Source organism: Grampus griseus, assembly GCF_964374135.1.
Source record: "Grampus griseus genome assembly, chromosome: 13".
NCBI lineage: Eukaryota > Metazoa > Chordata > Mammalia > Artiodactyla > Delphinidae > Grampus > Grampus griseus.
The window spans coordinates 72,822,310-72,839,773 of record NC_139007.1 but is presented as its reverse complement, the minus strand read 5'-3'; the positions used below and the strand labels follow the sequence as shown (position 1 = coordinate 72,839,773).

General features: G+C 37.3%; 1 protein-coding gene across 1 annotated transcript in view; it reads left to right on the top strand.

Annotated features, from left to right (window-relative positions):
- Window positions 1-507: 507 nt before the first annotated feature.
- Window positions 508-17,464, top strand: part of PPIL4 (peptidylprolyl isomerase like 4) — a 34,436-nt gene continuing 17,479 nt past the window's right edge. The window contains exons 1-9 of the mRNA XM_082669153.1: window positions 508-620; window positions 5,513-5,580; window positions 5,668-5,732; window positions 6,300-6,417; window positions 7,016-7,158; window positions 7,661-7,757; window positions 8,506-8,622; window positions 12,952-13,076; window positions 14,567-14,633. Of these exons, the coding sequence (XP_082525279.1) occupies window positions 551-620; window positions 5,513-5,580; window positions 5,668-5,732; window positions 6,300-6,417; window positions 7,016-7,158; window positions 7,661-7,757; window positions 8,506-8,622; window positions 12,952-13,076; window positions 14,567-14,633 (870 nt within the window). The 5' untranslated portion in view covers window positions 508-550. The remainder of the gene's footprint in view (window positions 621-5,512; window positions 5,581-5,667; window positions 5,733-6,299; window positions 6,418-7,015; window positions 7,159-7,660; window positions 7,758-8,505; window positions 8,623-12,951; window positions 13,077-14,566; window positions 14,634-17,464) is intronic.

Sequence of the window (17,464 nt, the reverse complement as noted above, 5' to 3'; positions counted from 1 at the left end):
TTCATCTGTTGATGGACACTTAGGTTGCTTCCATGTCCTGGCTATTGTAAATTGTGCTGCAATGAACATTGTGGTACATGACTCTCTTTGAATTATGGTTTTCTCAGGGTATATGCCCAGGAGTGGTATTGCTGGGTGGTGTGGTAACTCTATTTTCAGTTTTTTAAGAAACCTCCATACTGTTCTTCATAGTGGCTGTATCAGTTTACATTCCCACTAACAGTGCAAGAGCGCCCCATTCTTGAGATAGAGCACAAAGGGTCACAAATCCTTCACAGAAGCCCCTTTGAGTGACAGGTTTCCGCGCCAGTCGCCAAGGGCTAAGAACGATTTTCAAAAGGGCCGCGCCATGGGCAGGACCCAGGGCACCGCCCGACAGCCGGGGGAGGCGGGGCACCGACCAGATCCGCCCAAAGGAGCCTCCCGGAAGGGGGCGTTGTCGCCGGAGGGATGACGTAAAAGGCGTCGCGCCGAGGGTGACGCCTGGCGTAGTTGACGTCGGGCTGAGCCTGTCACCCCTGGGGCTTGTTGCAGAGGAGGAGCGGGCGCCATGGCTGTTCTGCTGGAGACCACCTTGGGCGATGTCGTCATCGACTTGTACACGGAGGAGCGGCCGCGCGGTGAGGCCCGGGCCCCGCTCACCTCTCCGCCGGGCCGCTATCTGCCTTCCCCACTTTGCCTTTTCTGCCAGGTCCCCGTGGACTGGTTGGAGCTTCTGGGCTGATGGTGCCCGCGACTGCGCTGTTTTATTAGCGGGCCTTGGTTGAAAGTTTTTTTGAGGAGCAGCCCTTCTCCGCATCTGGTGCTGGGTCCGGGTGGCGGGTGCTTGTGGTTATTAAATGCGTGTGTGTGTGTGTGTGTGTGTAATGCAGCATATACAATGCCCATAGCTTTTGCGGCTTTACTGCTTTTCACTAGTCAGAGGAACGCAAGCAGTATTCCTTGGTGTGTAATCAGTATATCCTGATGAAAGCAGGGAGGATGGGCTTGGAGCCGTGAGTGTGGGCATCCCTCGTGGTTGGAGGAAGGGCTGTCCAGAGGTGTGCACCCAACCTTAGCAAACACTCATTGATCGTCCACTATGCGAGACTTTGTGCCAAGCCGTAGAATGGGCCTCTTACCCTTGAGGGTCTAATTTTAAATTGGTGGAAATAGGCGCCGCAACCCATTTAATTTCTTAAGCGTTGTAGTGGAAGAATGTGTAAGTTGCCATGGAAACCAGAGGAGGGTGTAATTTTGGCAGGGGGCGGGGAGAAGCAAAGCTAGCAAAGAATTCAGAGCCCTTGAACTAGCTCTTTGAAAAATGAGTGGGAGCGAGGGTTTTCTTGTTTGCTTGAAATTTAATGGAAATAGCAAGTAGATCCGCGTGGCTTGACAGTGGAATGGCCGACTGCGAGTCTGGTTGTACACGTTTTTAGGTTAGGTCAGGTCGTGAATAGCCTTAAGCCCAGAGTCTTTGAAGGGATTAAGAGCAGGATGGAGGCATGGCAAACTTCTTGTTTTAGGACGATAATAAGTAGCAGTGTGGAGAATGTTTCAGAGTGGGGAGAAGCTAGAGACCAGGAGAGTTTAGTTACAAGCAGGGTCCTGCCCCCACGGAATGCAGTCTATGAAAGAAGATGAAACAAGCTGCAGTATGGTACCTTGAGTGCCTTCCGACGTGCTGCACTTTATCCCACGCTCACTTATCGCCACCCCTCAACGCTCAGCCATACCTCTATGCCTTTCTCATACTGTTGCCTCTACCCCACATTTCTCTCCGCTGTTGTCCTTTTGGCAAAGTTCCTGCTTATTATTCAACTTTCAGATCAAGCATGATCTCTTCTGTGAAACTCTCCAGTGTCCCTAAGTAGAGTTCGATTGGTTTCTTGTGTTCTGTCTCAGGTCTTTTATAAATCACAGTACATATTTTGTTATACATTTACCTATTTTCCTGGAATTAATTTGCAAGTCCTGGGCTCCTCTCAAGAATGTAAACTCTAAGAGAATAGGGACTGTGTCTTAATTATCTCTATATCCTGAGCATCTACTGCAGTGCCTGACACTTTGAGGGCATACACCAAAGGTTCATTATATTGAGTAATGCAAATATATGTATTGTATTAAGATTCTTTGTGCAAGTGATAGAAACTCAACACAAACTGGCTTAAAGAAAACAGTTGATTGCCTCATGTTACTGGGGTAAGCTTTAAGGATGGCAGGACCAGGGGGTACACAGGATTTTTTAGGGAATTGTATTTTTCATCTCTTGGATTTGCTTTCCTTTGAGTTTGACACTCTCCATGTGGAGCAGCACCTGGCAAGTTTGTGGGCTTTTTTCCGTAGAACTATGAGAGACTAAAGGGGAGGTAGGGTTATCTCACCTAATTAACACGGACAAAATGGACAAGCAATGTTTCTGCAAAGATAGCTTGGGACACTAAAAACATAAGTCCACCCTATTTGTATATATTTGTAAGCAGGTGATTGGGTATCTACTTCTATATGTAACTACTTATCAATTTATAGTAAGTATATCCAGACTTACTTTTCTTTTTTCCTCCCTCCTTCTCTCCCTTCTTTTTCTTTTTTTTTTCTTTTTTTTTTTTGCGGTACGCGGGCCTCTCACTGTTGTGGCCTCTCCCGTTGTGGAGCACAGGCTCCGGACGCGCAGGCTCAGCGGCCATGGCTCACGGGCCTAGCCGCTCCGCGGCATGTGGGATCTTCCCGGACCGGGGCACGAACCCGTGTCCCCTGCATCCGCAGGCGGACTCTCAACCACTGCGCCACAAGGGAAGCCCTCTTTTTCTTTTTCTTTAAACCTTTTTGTTATAGAAAACTTGAAACATACACAGAAGTAGAAACATGTAAATGAACTCTCATGTGCTGATGATCAGCTTCTGTTTAACAGTTGTGAAATGTTTCATCTATAGCCCCACTCCACTGGATGTTTAAATTTTTTTATTTTTTATTTTTTTGCCGCACCCCTCGGCTTGGGGGATCTTAGTTCCCCCGCCAGGGATGGAACCCGCACCCCCTGCATTGGAGGCGCAGAGCCTTAACCACTGGACCGCCAGGGAAGTCTCTCTTAAATATCTTTTAATCTGTAGGTTCTCCCCTACCCCATTTTAAAATTAAGACTTTATTTTTTTTAAAGCACTTTAAGGTTCATAGCAAAACTGAGGTAAAGGTACAGAGATTTCCCATATTCCCCCTACACCCAGTGCACAGGCCTCTGCCATTGTCGTACCTCCCACCAGAATGGTACATTTGTAATACATTTGTAATGTTTCTACCATGTAACATTGTACATACTTTACATTTGTTACTACAGTGGTACATTTGATGAACCTGTATTGACACATCATTATCACCCAAAGTCCATTATTTATGTTAGGGTACGCTCGTGGTGGTGTGCATTCTGTGGCTTTGGACAAATGTATAGTGACATGTATCCACCGTTACAGTATCATGCAGAGTAATTTCACTGCCCTAAAAATCCTCTGTGCTCTGCCTGTTCATTCCCCTCCCCCGCATCTCCTGGCAACCACTTATCTTTTATTGTGTCCATAGTTTTGCTTTTTCCAGAATGTTATACAGATGGAACCATACGGTATGTAGCCTTTTCAGATTGACTTCTTTCACTGAGTAATGCATTTTAGGTTCCCCCGTCTTGTCATGGCTTGATATCTCAATTCTTTTTGCCTTGAATAATATTTCATTGTCTGGTTGTACCACAGATTATTTATCCATTCACTTACTGAAGGACATCTTGATTGCTTCCAAATTTTGGCAGTTATGAATAAAGCTGCTATAAACATCCGTGTGCAAGTTTTTGCATAGACCTGTTTCCAGATGCGTTGGGTAAATGCAAAGGAACATGATTGCTGGATTGTATGATAAGAGTGTGTTTAGTCTTGTAAGGAGGTCCATATATTATATTGGTTGATACATCTCTTAAATATCTTTTAATCTGTAAGTTCCCCCCGCCCCCCTTTTTTCCCTGAAAAATTTTTGAGAAAGAATCTGGGTCATTGATAGATTTTTCTCATTTTGGATTTGACTGATTTTATCCCTGTTGTATCTTTTAATATATTCTTCTATCCCTTCTATTTCTCATGAATTGCTACTTAGATCCAGAGCCTTGATCAGATTCAGGTTTAATGTTTTTGGCAAGAATATTTCATATCAGGTAGCCTGTACTTCCAGCTGCATCACATTCAGGAGGCACTCGATGTCTGGTTGGATCTTTTTGTGATGTTAAAATTGGTTAGTGGTTCAGGCCTGTCTACCTGATAATATCTGTTATAGTGTTCCCATTAGCTTTTCACCTAAAGATTTTGGCAACCATTGTTGATCACTACTTAGATTCATTATTTTTGTTTTCTAGTTAAAGGACTACTCCTATATGTTTAACAGTAACTCCAGGAATACATTTGTTTTCTAGAAAAATGATCAAAAACCTGATATTCAAGAACCTCCAATAACTTGGCTCCATCTTACCTCTCCAGCTTTTTAATCCTCTGTTCCTCTGTGTCACTGGAGAAGTTATAGAAGTTAGACTGGTCTCCTGGACCCTCCCCAAAACATTTAAATTCCCACTTCCAGGGTATTTCATAATGTCCTCCCAGCTTGAAATGCCCACTCTCTACTCTCTGCCAATCCAGTTCTTTTAGTGCTCCCTTAAGCCTCCAGGAGGTGTTCTCATTTCCCCAGCCAGAAACAATCTCTTTTCAACTTGTGTGGCATATTTAAAAGCACTTTTAAACTTTGTACCATTTAAGTGCACAGATGGTATTATCAGGTGTGCCCACTATTGTAACTATTTGTGTTCAGGTGAAAGGACCCTAGTTTAGTATAAGCTCCTTGAGGGCAGGGACCACCTCATATGTCTTTCTGACTGTTTGGTTTCTAGCTTAGTGCCTTGAGAAGTTGTTAGCATGTTTCTCTACAACTAGACTGTAAACTTGTTAAGGGCAGAGATCGAGATTTAATGGCATTTGACCTAACAACAGTGACAGGTACTTAGAAGATTCTCAGTCAGTGTTTATTGGATAAATGAGTGAATTTATTTAAAAAACATGGTACATGATAAGTATATGGATTTTTGTGAAGGGCTGTTTAATCATTGTGAAAAAAATGGTCCCAGATATTTTGTTTTCTCTAATATAAATAATCTGTACCCATTTTCAGATACTCTGCTAGATCCTTTGCAGTCATAGTGTCCTCTTCATTTTTTCTTTCCCTTACAAAATCAATTCATCAACAAATGATTGCTTATCCCAGATAAGTTTCAGTTTTCTATACAGTTCAGATGCCCAAGAAATCCAAAGAAAAAGAGAATAAAATGATAATTTAAAACATATTGCCTTTTTCTAGGATTACTACCTTTTTCAGTGGCTTTGGACATTTGACCATTTGGGGAAGTTTTTGTATGGTAACTTAGAAATTAAACTATACTAACTGTGCTTTTACTTGGTTAAAAATATATTTGTGAACTACTGTGATAAATTTACTATTTACTTTCTTTCAGCTTGCTTGAATTTCCTGAAGTTGTGCAAAATAAAATATTACAATTATTGCCTTATTCACAATGTACAGGTGAGTTGGTGGATATTAGTCATGTTCTTTGTTATTGGAACTATCTAGCAAGCTCTCTGAATTAACAAAGTATCCTATATATTATAGAGGGATTTTATCATACAGACTGGTGATCCTACAGGGACTGGCCGTGGAGGAGAATCAGTTTTTGGGTAAGTTCTTTTATTTTCAAATGAGTAAAAATAGAATTGCCTCGGGCTTTCCTGGTGGCGCAGTGGTTGAGAGTCCGCCTGCCGATGCAGGGGACGCGGGTTCATGCCCCGGTCCGGCAAGATCCCACATACCGCGGAGCGGCTAGGCCTGTGAGCCATGGCTGCTGAGCCTGCGCGTCCCGAGCCTGTGCTCTGCAACGGGAGAGGCCACAACAGTGAGAGGCCTGCGTACCACAAAAAAAAAAAAAAATCTATATATATATATATAGATTTTTCCCAAGTTCCATAAATGTCTATAGCAAATAAAAGGAATATTTTGAATCATAGTGGCATTTCTATAAAGAAATGGTAACCTGGGACTTCCCTGGCAGTCCAGTGGTTAAGACTCTGCCCTTCCAGTGCAGGGGGCATGGGTTCCATCCCGCAAGCCATGCGCACAGCCAAAAAAAACCAAAAACAAATGGTAACCTTATATGTTAACCCTAGCACCCTATATGTAACCCTAGTAGTTTTATATTTCATGTTGAGTATACTTATATTTTATAACCTTATTGTATGTATTTTTAGTCAACTGTATGGCAATCAAGCAAGCTTTTTCGATGCTGAAAAAGTGCCAAGAATTAAGCACAAGAAGAAGGGCACTGTGTCCATGGTGAACAATGGCAGTGATCAGCATGGATCTCAGGTAAGGAAATGGGTGAGGAGATGAGTTTTGCTCTAGGGAACCCACAAAATTATCTTTGTAAATATCTAGTAATGAGAGAATTTCAATCAAAGATATTTGTTAGAAGAAAAAAATGACACTATTTTTTCCTATGTTAAAAAAATCCTTATTATTTTGTCCGTTTAAAAGTAAAGCATGTCCATTGGGAGGAATTTAGAAAATACAGAAAAGCACAAAGATGAAAATAATATTGCCTACAATCCCACCATTCCTGGAATATCACTGTTCACAGTGTGGCCCGTTTCCTTTCAATATTGATTACTTATTTCAAAACAGGTCATGTTGAGCACCTTTCATTCATTGTCACAACAGCCCCATTGGAGTAGATGGTTTTTTTCCCTCACAGTTTACATGTGAAAAAACTGAGATTTGGTTTGTTCAAGTGTTTTAAACAATCAGAGCATCTGTATTTATTGATATTTTATGTTTAAGCTTTGTGCCTTATACTTAGTAGTAGTGACAAGTAGGTGAGAATTCATGCAATTAATGTAGTCTTTTGTAACTGATTTCAGTTTGAATTATATATATATTTGTATTTATTCTATGTCTTTCTATATAGTTTCTTATTACAACAGGAGATAATCTAGATTACCTTGATGGTGTTCATACAGTGTTTGGTGAAGTGACAGAAGGCATGGACATAATTAAGAAAATTAATGAGACCTTTGTTGATAAGGACTTTGTTCCATATCAAGATATCAGGTATGGTTATAGTTTACTGTTGAAATGTACTAGAATGTTTTATATGTGATGTTTGACAGGTAATGGGGATGGCATACATAGGACTGGTTTTTGGATAATTCTAAAATGTGTGACTATAAGAATCTTTATAATAGAGAAGACCTTTATTTAAAAAAATACTTGTACTAATTATAAATGCTTATGTTGGGAGGAATTATTAATCCTTTAGCTTTTAAAAAATGCAGATTATTGAGAGCTATGACAAAATTACTAGGATTTAGTCATTTATATTACATCTTAGCATAATGCAGAGTAATAAATATAATATATCAAACAATCAAAGACAGTAACACTAATTGTGAAAGTATACACTAGTAATATCCTTGTGCAATAAAATTTAAGAGCTTATGGTTTTTTTTGGTGTTAGAGATACTTAAGATATTTGTTATAATTTTTATAAAAAGTAAAACATGGATTCTGAAATGACATAAATGTAACATTTGACTTGGATTTATTTTGTAAGGATAAATCATACAGTGATTTTAGATGATCCATTTGATGATCCTCCTGATCTATTAATTCCTGATCGATCACCAGAACCTACAAGGGAACAACTAGATGTAAGTAGAGTCTTCTTGTGATTGAATGTATATACATATTAATGTTTTGCATAAAATTTGCTTTTTACCTTATTAAAACTTATTTCTTCAGAATGATTATCTTGCTTGATCAGTAATACTAGGACAAGTTTAGAGTTCTTTTTTCTCTTCCAGGGAGATACTCATTTTTCTACCTATCTTTTTATTTCCCTAATATTCTTTCCTTAGCTCTGGAAGCTTATATGAATACCTTGGGGAAATATTCTCTTATCTCTTAACTCTAGATAGGAGTGTAGCTTTAAGGCTAAATTAAATTATCAGCTTGTGAAGGAACTTTTCAACTGGGGATACTTTTGAGCCAGGCTAGAACCCAGAAATTTCTGTGGCATAATGGAGACTTTTTCCCTCAGATCTTTTGAGGTAAAAATTTCTGCATATGAGGCTTCCTCAAAGCTGAATTTATCTTTATAGTTGGGATTTAATGCTTAATTTCTAAGATCATTTATCTTCTGTATTCAGCACTTAGTTGGATACCAGGTAGTTCCTATATAAATGTTTATTTTGATTTCAAAATAAATTAGATGCCTAGTCTGGCTAGTATTATTGAATTCATCTAAATCAATTTTCAGAGGTTTGTAAGTTTGTTTCACATTTGTGAAACAAATGTTCTAACACATTTGATGGAACTAAGAATAAAGCATAATGTCTCTCATATTTCTTAGATTTTTCTATTCTTTAAATATATATATGAGTAACTTCTGCCTTACAGAGTGGTCGAATAGGAGCAGATGAAGAAATTGATGATTTCAAAGGAAGATCGGCTGAAGAAGTAGAAGAAATAAAGGCAGAAAAAGAGGCCAAAACTCAAGCTATTCTACTAGAAATGGTAAGATAATTACTTTGTTCGAATAGTTTTTCAGCAATATATTTAATACATACTCATTGTGAGTTTATTTCTGACTTTTTGATAGTCTTTAAAATATTAAAAAATTTAGCTAAGAGTTTTTTTTTGGATTAAATTTTGTATGACATAGTAACACAAATGAAAGTAAACAGATTTGGTGCTAAGTGCCTTTTTAAAAAAATGGGAAGTGGATATCCAGCTTACAAATATTAATTGGGTTTCAGTTGTTTATACTCATCTCATTTTTAAAGAGTTTCTTGGACTGAATTTTAAGTATATTAGAGAATAATTCTTTGTACGTCTCAAGTATTGAGATTAAATAGTAAAATACTAAGTACAGGATAAAACCTGGGCAGAAATTGAACACTGTAAAGTATACTCTTTTTTGTATTACTAGCAATATGAAGTCATTTGGGGAACAGTTATTCAGTACATGATTAGTTGACCTACTAGGCATTTTTTCCATTTCTTATTTTTGTGGAATAGGTATACCTTTCACGTAGTAGGTCATCAATAATATTGGAATGGATGGATAATAATTAAGTTTTTATTACTATCATTATTTTATATAGTAGAGCTTTCAGGTTCATTATGTTTTAAAATTCGTATTAGCATCACTAGTCTGAAGGAACAAATACTAAAGATTATAATTCAAGAAAACTTTACTGAATTGAAAAAAAATTAAAAATATACAGTTTAATGAGCACACTGTGTTATCTGAGAATATTGACCCAGAATAGCCAACACCAAGACAAATTCTAAGAAAATTACTGGACTTAAAAGAAAAATCCTTTGAGCACCTGGGCAGCAAGAGTAAGTGATTTATAAGGGAAAGAACATTAGCTTATCATCAGAGCTTTCATCAACAAAGTATAGAAAGTTTATGCCAGAATAAGAGGAGTTGACATATTCTTTAAACTTTTTATTTTCAGATAATTTCAAATTTACAGAAAAATTACAAATAACGCAGACAACTTCTATATACCTTTTACCCAGATTCACCCATTTTTAACATTTTGCCGCATCTGCTTTGATCGTTCATTTTTTCTCTCTCTCTCTCTCCTCTCCCTCTCTGTCTCTGATTATACATGCACATACGCACATACTGTTTTGGGGGGACCATTTGAAATTGCGGTGCAGGTATCTTTTCTCTTTCATTAGTGTGTATTTCCTAAGAGCAACAATATTATCCTACATATTCACAGTATAGATATCAAAATCATGAAATTTAAAATTGATAGAAATTACAGTCTACCTTCCAGTTTTGTCAGTTACTTCAGTAATATCCTTCATACCTTTTTTTTTCCTGCCAGTCTAGAATCCAGCTCATGATCAATCATCCGTTGCATTTAGTTGTCATGTTGCTCTAATCTCTTTAATCTGGAAGAATTCCTTAACTTGCCTTATTTTTCATTACATTAACATTTTTGAAGAATACAGGTCATTTATTTTGTAGAATATTCTTCAATTTAGGTTTATCTGCTGTTGCCTTGTGATTAAGATTCAGGTTATACACCCATAGCCAGAGTACTACATAGGTGACATTGTATCCTTCTCAGATGTCACATCTGGAGGTGGATAATATCCATCTGCCTCTCATTGGAAAGTGTTCGTTTTGATCACTTGGTCAAGGTAATCCATTGTCTGGGGACTCCACTGCATAGTTTCTGTTTTCCCCTTGCAACTAATAAGCCATCTGTAGAAAGGCACTTTGAGACCTTCAGATATCTTATTCCTTGTCAAACTGTCCCTCTGGATTTCTTAGCCATCCGTGACTATTGCTTGAACCAATCTTGACTCTGATGGGTGCAAAGTGGTGATTTCCCAACTCTGCCCTTTTTTCCACACTTGTCAGCCTGCCTTTTGTAAGGAAGAGCACTCCTTTATTATCTCTACTTATCATATATTCATTATCTATATGGACTTGTGGATTCCTTTTCTTGTTTTGTTTTTAATACATAGAATTTATTTTATAGAGTAGTTTTAGATTTACAGAAAAATTGAACAAGAAGTACAGAGAGTTCCTATGTACTCCCTTCACCCTCCCCAACTGTTTACCTTTTTAATTAGCATCTTCCATTAGTGTGGTACATTTGTTACAATTGGTGAGCCAATATTGATAAATTATTATTAACTAAAATCCTTAATTTACATTAGGATCCACTCTTTGTGTTGACAAATGCCATGTATTGTACAGAATAGTTTCACTGCCTTGAAAGTCTTCTGTGCTCCACCTGTTCATCCCCCTAACTCCTGACAACCAGTATCTTTTTTTACTGTCTGCATAGTTTTGCCTTTTCCAGAATGTCATATAATTGGAATCATACAATGTGTAGCCTTTTCAGATTGGCTTCTTTCACTTAGCAACGTATACTTAAGGTTCCTCCATGTCTTTTCATGGCTTGATAGCTCATTTCTCTTGATAGTTACATAATATTTCATATGGGTCTACCACAGTTTGTTTATCCATTCACCTATTAAATATCTTGGTTGCTTCCAAGTTTTGGCAAATATGAATAAAGCTGCTGTAAACCTTTGTGTGTAGAATTTAGTGTGGACATAATTTTTAACTCATTTGAGTAGATACCTAGGAGCACAATTGCTGGAGTGTATGGTTTAGCTTTGTAAGAAATGGCCAAATTCTCTTCCAAATTGAATTACCATTTTGCATTCACACCAGCAAGAATGAGACTTCCTGTTGTTCTACATCCTTGTTAGCGCTTGGTGTTGTCAGTGTTTTGGGTTTTAGCTGTTGCATTAGGTGATCCTGTGTCCTTTCAATTCTCACAATTAACAAGTTTCCTCTATTTTCTAAGAACATCAGTTTCGCTTTATTTGTGTATAATGTAATGGTAATTCAGCTAGTGTTTTGCAATATTGTTTTGACCTTCATAGCTTATGAATATTTTAAATTTCCTTGCAGTATTTTAAAGTTATCTTTGACTAAGTAGTATAACAAGTTCTTTTTTAACTCATTAACTTTTTTTTCTCATTTGTGCTTCCATTAGATGTATTTCTGCCATTATAGGTGCCTTTTGGGATTTTACTGATTTGCTCTTCCCCATATATGTTGTAATGCTGCTTATTGGGCATAGGTTATTGCTATCTTTTGATAGACTTCAGAGACACTGAGCAGATCTTACTGGCTCAGTTGCTTCTTACTGTTTATGATTTCCAAGATTTCTCTCTCTTTTTTTTGATGTGTTTGTCCAAGAGGAAACACTTTATATAGTAATCTTACCTGAAATCATCTCTGAGAGTTTTTGAATATATGTATGAAGGTATATTGTTTCCCTATCTAAAGGCTCATGGTCAACATACTTTTCCCACAAGGAAAACAACACCATCATTATATCATATCATTATATCATGGTTTTCTCTTACTGTCACCCTCTCTAGTTCTTTAGTAGGAAGTGGTAGGCTCGGCTCAGCACAGTAGTTGACCATGAAGTTGACTTTGGTTTGACTGAAGTAGAAGATGATAGTGAGGGTGAGATTAAAAAGCTAGAAACACTCTCCAGGAATTGTTGGTGTTCCATACTGAGCAATAATGTGGAGAAGAATTGGGCATTACTTATTGCCGAAGGCTAGATTCAGCATGACAGTATTTTGCAAAAGTTTAAAAACAAGTAAAACTAAACAATATGTTACTTAGGGGTATATACTTATGTGTCAGAACTCTATAAAGATCTGTAAGGGAATGGCCAGAAAGGAAAACCAAAAAGCTCATTCGTGGTGAGAGAGGCAGAGGGATAATGGGATCAGGGGACATTTTAGTTCTCAAGCTAGTTGGTGGCATCATGGGTGTTTTTATTTTCATGCTTCATAACTTAGATATACTTACATAAGTTCTTTCAAAAATATATTAAATACTTGAAGAAAGAAAAAAGTGGAGATAAAATTGGGACTTTGAAGCCAGGTAGACCTGGGTTCAAATCCCAACTCTGTTGCTTACAACTGTGTGACCCTGGGCAAGTTAGTTATTTAACCTTTTTGAATTTTTACTCATGGAAAAGTAAAATGGAAATTGCATGGTTGTTTTAAGAATTGACAGTAATGTATATGAAGTGCCAAACATGGTCTTCACACAAAGTAGGGGTCTGGTAAATATTTTGGCTATTAATATTGTTACTGCCAGGAAGCATGGAGTTTTGAATCTTGAAATCTATTAAGATTTCTTTTGCTGAGCCTGTAGTTTATAATGTAAATTTAGAAATTTCAGGGAATCAGCATTGTGGGCTAAATATGGGATATTTAGAATGCAAATTAAATAAAGGAGTTGATTTATATTCTTGTTTATTTGTCATTTAGGTGGGAGACCTACCTGATGCAGATATTAAACCTCCAGAAAATGTGCTCTTTGTGTGTAAATTGAATCCAGTGACCACAGATGAAGATCTGGAGATAATATTCTCAAGATTTGGGCCAATAAGAAGGTAGTCTCTAGAATTAGTGAAAGATTTAGAAAAACTAGGTATTAGTTAGTAGTTTTCTAATAACATTTTTGACGAGTCTGTGAACTCAAAGTGAATTTTATACTGGTGAGTTTTACAGATGAGTCTGTTGGACAGTAGGGAAGAAAAACATGTATGTAAATGTGTATGCGTAGATATATGTGTGTATATATATTATAATGTGTGTGTATGCATTATACATTGAATGATTCTCTCACTCCCAGCACAGACATTTTCAACTCTAAAACAGGAAGTGAATGGAACAGTTTAAGTCTAGTTCTGTAGTATTCTTCTTTAATATTTTAAATATCTATCTCATTTAAATTCTCCCTAGAATTACCAGCAACCTATGTCAAAATTAATTTGAATCTAAGTTTTCTAAAATTTTTCTTTTGGTTAATTTTCCTTGTATTATTAGTGCAAAAGTTTATGAAACTAGTGTTTCTGTGAGAAAGGGGAATATTTTGTAATTGATTAAAAAATATTATTTTAAGTTTAGAATTTCCTTTCATTTCATGTTTTTTCTTCTATGAAGCCATTCTTTATTCTTCCTATTGAAAGAAAAATCTTCCTATGAAAGACTACCTGCCTTTATTCCTCTACTCACTTATAATATATCATCTTTACAAAAATATTTCCTATACTGCTACTTCTTATTTTTAAATTGGAGACATTATGTTCTAACTTCTTGCTAAGGAAGATGAGGATTCACGTCTATTTCTATCCTGCCCTCTTCATTCTCCCTGCCTACAACTTTGGTTGTATCATAATTTTGGTTAGATCTTTGTTCAATATTTACATTTTAATGTATACTTAAATATTGTAGCAGCTGAACCATATGCTATAATGTGATTACTTTTCGTTTCTCTCACAATGTTTTATATCCCTGTTTCATTTCATGTGTTTAAAATGAGGCTTGAGATACATGAGGAAAAAGGATTAAGCCAGTTGCTTTAAATTCCATCTTATTGGCCCTTTCATTTGGTTAAGATGGATTAGTTCTGTTTAATAGCTAGACTTATGCGATTACATTTGAGCTTGGTTTATATTAAAATTCAAAACCCCCAAATCGTAAGTTTATTAAACATATGTATATGTATGAATGTGTGTGCATTATTCTACATTAGAGAATCTGTAATTCATCTGTATTTGGACTACAAATAAATTACGATTTAAAAGGATTTTTAGCAGTAATTTCCCTTTGCCAAAGGAAAATTAAATATTTTTATCTTATTCTTCCTTCAGTGTTTTGGGAATGTAGGATTGTAGGCTTAGATAGGGCATTTATAGTAGAATCTAAATAATTTAGTTTCTAGACTGGTGAACTATTTTTAAAAAAATAGTTATTATTGAAGAGATTTGGAGAAATATAGTTCTGTGAATTTAACTTTGGCTTATTTTGTTTTTTACTTTTGAAGAGTAAGAGTGAATGCTTTTTCTTTAAAGTCACTTTTTTCCAAACTATTTTTCAGTTGTGAAGTTATCCGGGATTGGAAGACTGGAGAATCCCTGTGTTATGCTTTTATTGAATTTGAAAAAGTAGGTCATAATATAGATATATTAAATATGTATTTTTTTTGTTCTATGATATTAAAGTGTGAAAATGTATAGAACTTTTTCTAGTCTCTAAGATTAGAAAATTAGTTTGCCCTTTCTTTAGGCACCCAAGAAAAATAACTTTGTTATATTCAAATAGGGGATAAATTTAACATCTATCAATGTTAATATATGTATCTTTAATTTAGGTTCAGTTTCAACCTACATGAATGTATCTTTAAAATTTTAAAGTTTTAGGTAAAGTTCTTCGCATTCTATAAATAATTTTTCAGTGCTATTTAGGTAGATATAATAATTGAGTAATAGAAAGAGAACCAATCTGGGGGTTATGATCTAGATATTAATTTCAGCTCTATCACTGACCAGCTGTTCTATGATATTTGGCAGTTTATTTAGAATTCTTCTTTCTAGGCATTATCTTCCTTATAAGTAAAGCTTGAGTATTAGGTTAGATGGGTACTTTCTAGATCTATAATAGGAATGATAGCTTATGTTACTCAAGTAATTTTCTTTAAGCAAGCATTATGCTATTTGACCTGCATTTAATCCTCACAACTCTGAGATAGGTACTGTCCTCCTTCTCCAAATAAGTAAACTGAGACACACAGTGGTAGCGTGACTTGTTTAAAATCATGTACCTAGTGAATGTCATAGCCTTCTGTCCTGCTGTTTTATTTTCAAAGAAATAGTTAATAACTCAATTAACATTTTATGTAACAAATATAAACTACCACCCATATTTATAAAATTGTTCAGATTTAAAACGTTGTTAATACTCATAAATTTAGTGTAATTCTTTTTAAAAAAACCATCAAATTTAAATGTGACTTATACAGTGACTAGGAACATTTGTATTAATTCTATTTCTTCTTTGCACTCTTCTTCATCTGATAAATAAATACAAAAGCTTGGGCTTTCCTGGTGGCGCAGTGGTTGAGAGTCCGCCTGCTGATGCAGGGGACACAGGTTCGTGCCCCGGTCCGGCAAGATCCTGCCGTGGAGCGGCTGGGCCCGTGAGCCATGGCCTCTGAGCCTGCGCGTCCAGAGCCTGTGCTCCGCAACAGGAGAGGCCACAACAGTGAGAGGCCCACGTACCGCAAAAACAAAACAAAACAAAACAAAAAAAAGCTTGTATTTGCTCTTAGGATTTGAACTTAGATATGTCTGATGCTGTTCCCAATGTGTTTAGCCATTTTGCTAGGCTACGTTATTTCTTTTTGCAGCTTTGGACTGAAGTATGTCCAATAGTAGCTCATTCTTAGTTATAGTTATCCCAAAGTACTTGTCGAACACCTTTTATATTTCAGGCACTGCAGTAGGCCCTAGGGGTACAAGATGAATAATGGAGGGTTGAGGAAGACAGACACATAACACATTATACCTAGACACTGTGTCAGGTGTACCAGAAATAATATTTACAAGGTACATTGGTGTCAGCAGAAAGGAGATTTCTACCTTTAGTTTGCTATGAATACTTTTTGTCAACTTGACAGTGTTATTCCATCACTGAGCATAGATTATATTGTTTATTTGCTTACAAACATAATTTCATTTTGTTTATGGCAGATTGACTAATATCTTCTGCACGTATCCCATTTGCCATGAATACATAGTTCAGGTCAACTGTAGAGCATAGAGTGGTTCTTTTTTTTTTTTTTTTTTTTTTTCCGGTACGCGGGCCTCTCACTGTTGTGGCCTCTCCCGTTGCGGAGCACAGGCTCCGGACGCGCAGGCCCAGCGGCCATGGCTCACGGGCCCAGCCGCTCTGCGGCATGTGGGATCTTCCCGGACCGGGGCACGAACCTGTGTCCCCTGCATCGGCAGGCGGACTCTCAACCACTGCGCCACCAGGGAAGCCCTAGAATCTATGGATTCTTTATCATGATTCAACATTTCAGTTTTTGAGGTGAATCTTTTATTTATTTTTGGCTGCGTTGGGTCTTCGTTGCTGAGCGTGGGCTTTCTCTAGTTGCGGCGAGCGGGGGCTACTCTTCATTGCGGTGCGCGGGCTTCTCATTGCAGTGGCTTCTCTTGTGGAGCACGGGCTCTAGGCACGTGGGCTTCAGTAGTTGTGGCACACGGGTTCAGTAGTTGTGGCGCACAGGCTTAGTTGCTCCGTGGCATGTGGGATCTTCCCGGACCAGGGATCAAACCCGTGTCCCTTGCATTGGCAGGCATATTCTTAACCACTGTGCCACCGGGGGAGTCCCTGAGGTGAATCTTTTGTAGCCTTTCTCTTTTCTTGAAAATTAGATTAAGCTATATTATTCTGCTTCATGATTCTCATGAGCGGTAGCCTCTTTGTAAGTGTCCATTGCTGAGTCTTTTCTGCATGTTATGCAAGTTCTCTATGCTTTGGATAATCTGATCAAAATGTTTTTAAAACTGAGGAATGAAATACATGCCGAAAACGTGCAGCTCATGAGTGAACAGCTTGATGAATTAATCACAGTTAATACACCCATGTAAATCACCACCCAGGTCAAGGAATAAAACGCCAGCAGAAAAAACATTACCGGAATCCCAGAGGCCCCCCCTGTGTCCCCTTCCAAAACTTTCCCCATTGCTGCTACTTCTGATATCATAGATTTTGTCTAATTTTAAACTTGATATCAGTGTAAACACAATGTGTGTTTTTGCTGTCTAGCTTCTTTTACTCAGTGCTAAACTAACATTTGTGAGATTTGTTCGTTACTGCATGTAGCTTTTAACTTTTTTGTTAATTTTCATTGGAAATACGGTATTTTATGTGTGCATGTAAATTTTCACTGACATATAGTATTTTATTGTGTGTATGTAAATTTTCGTTGCCA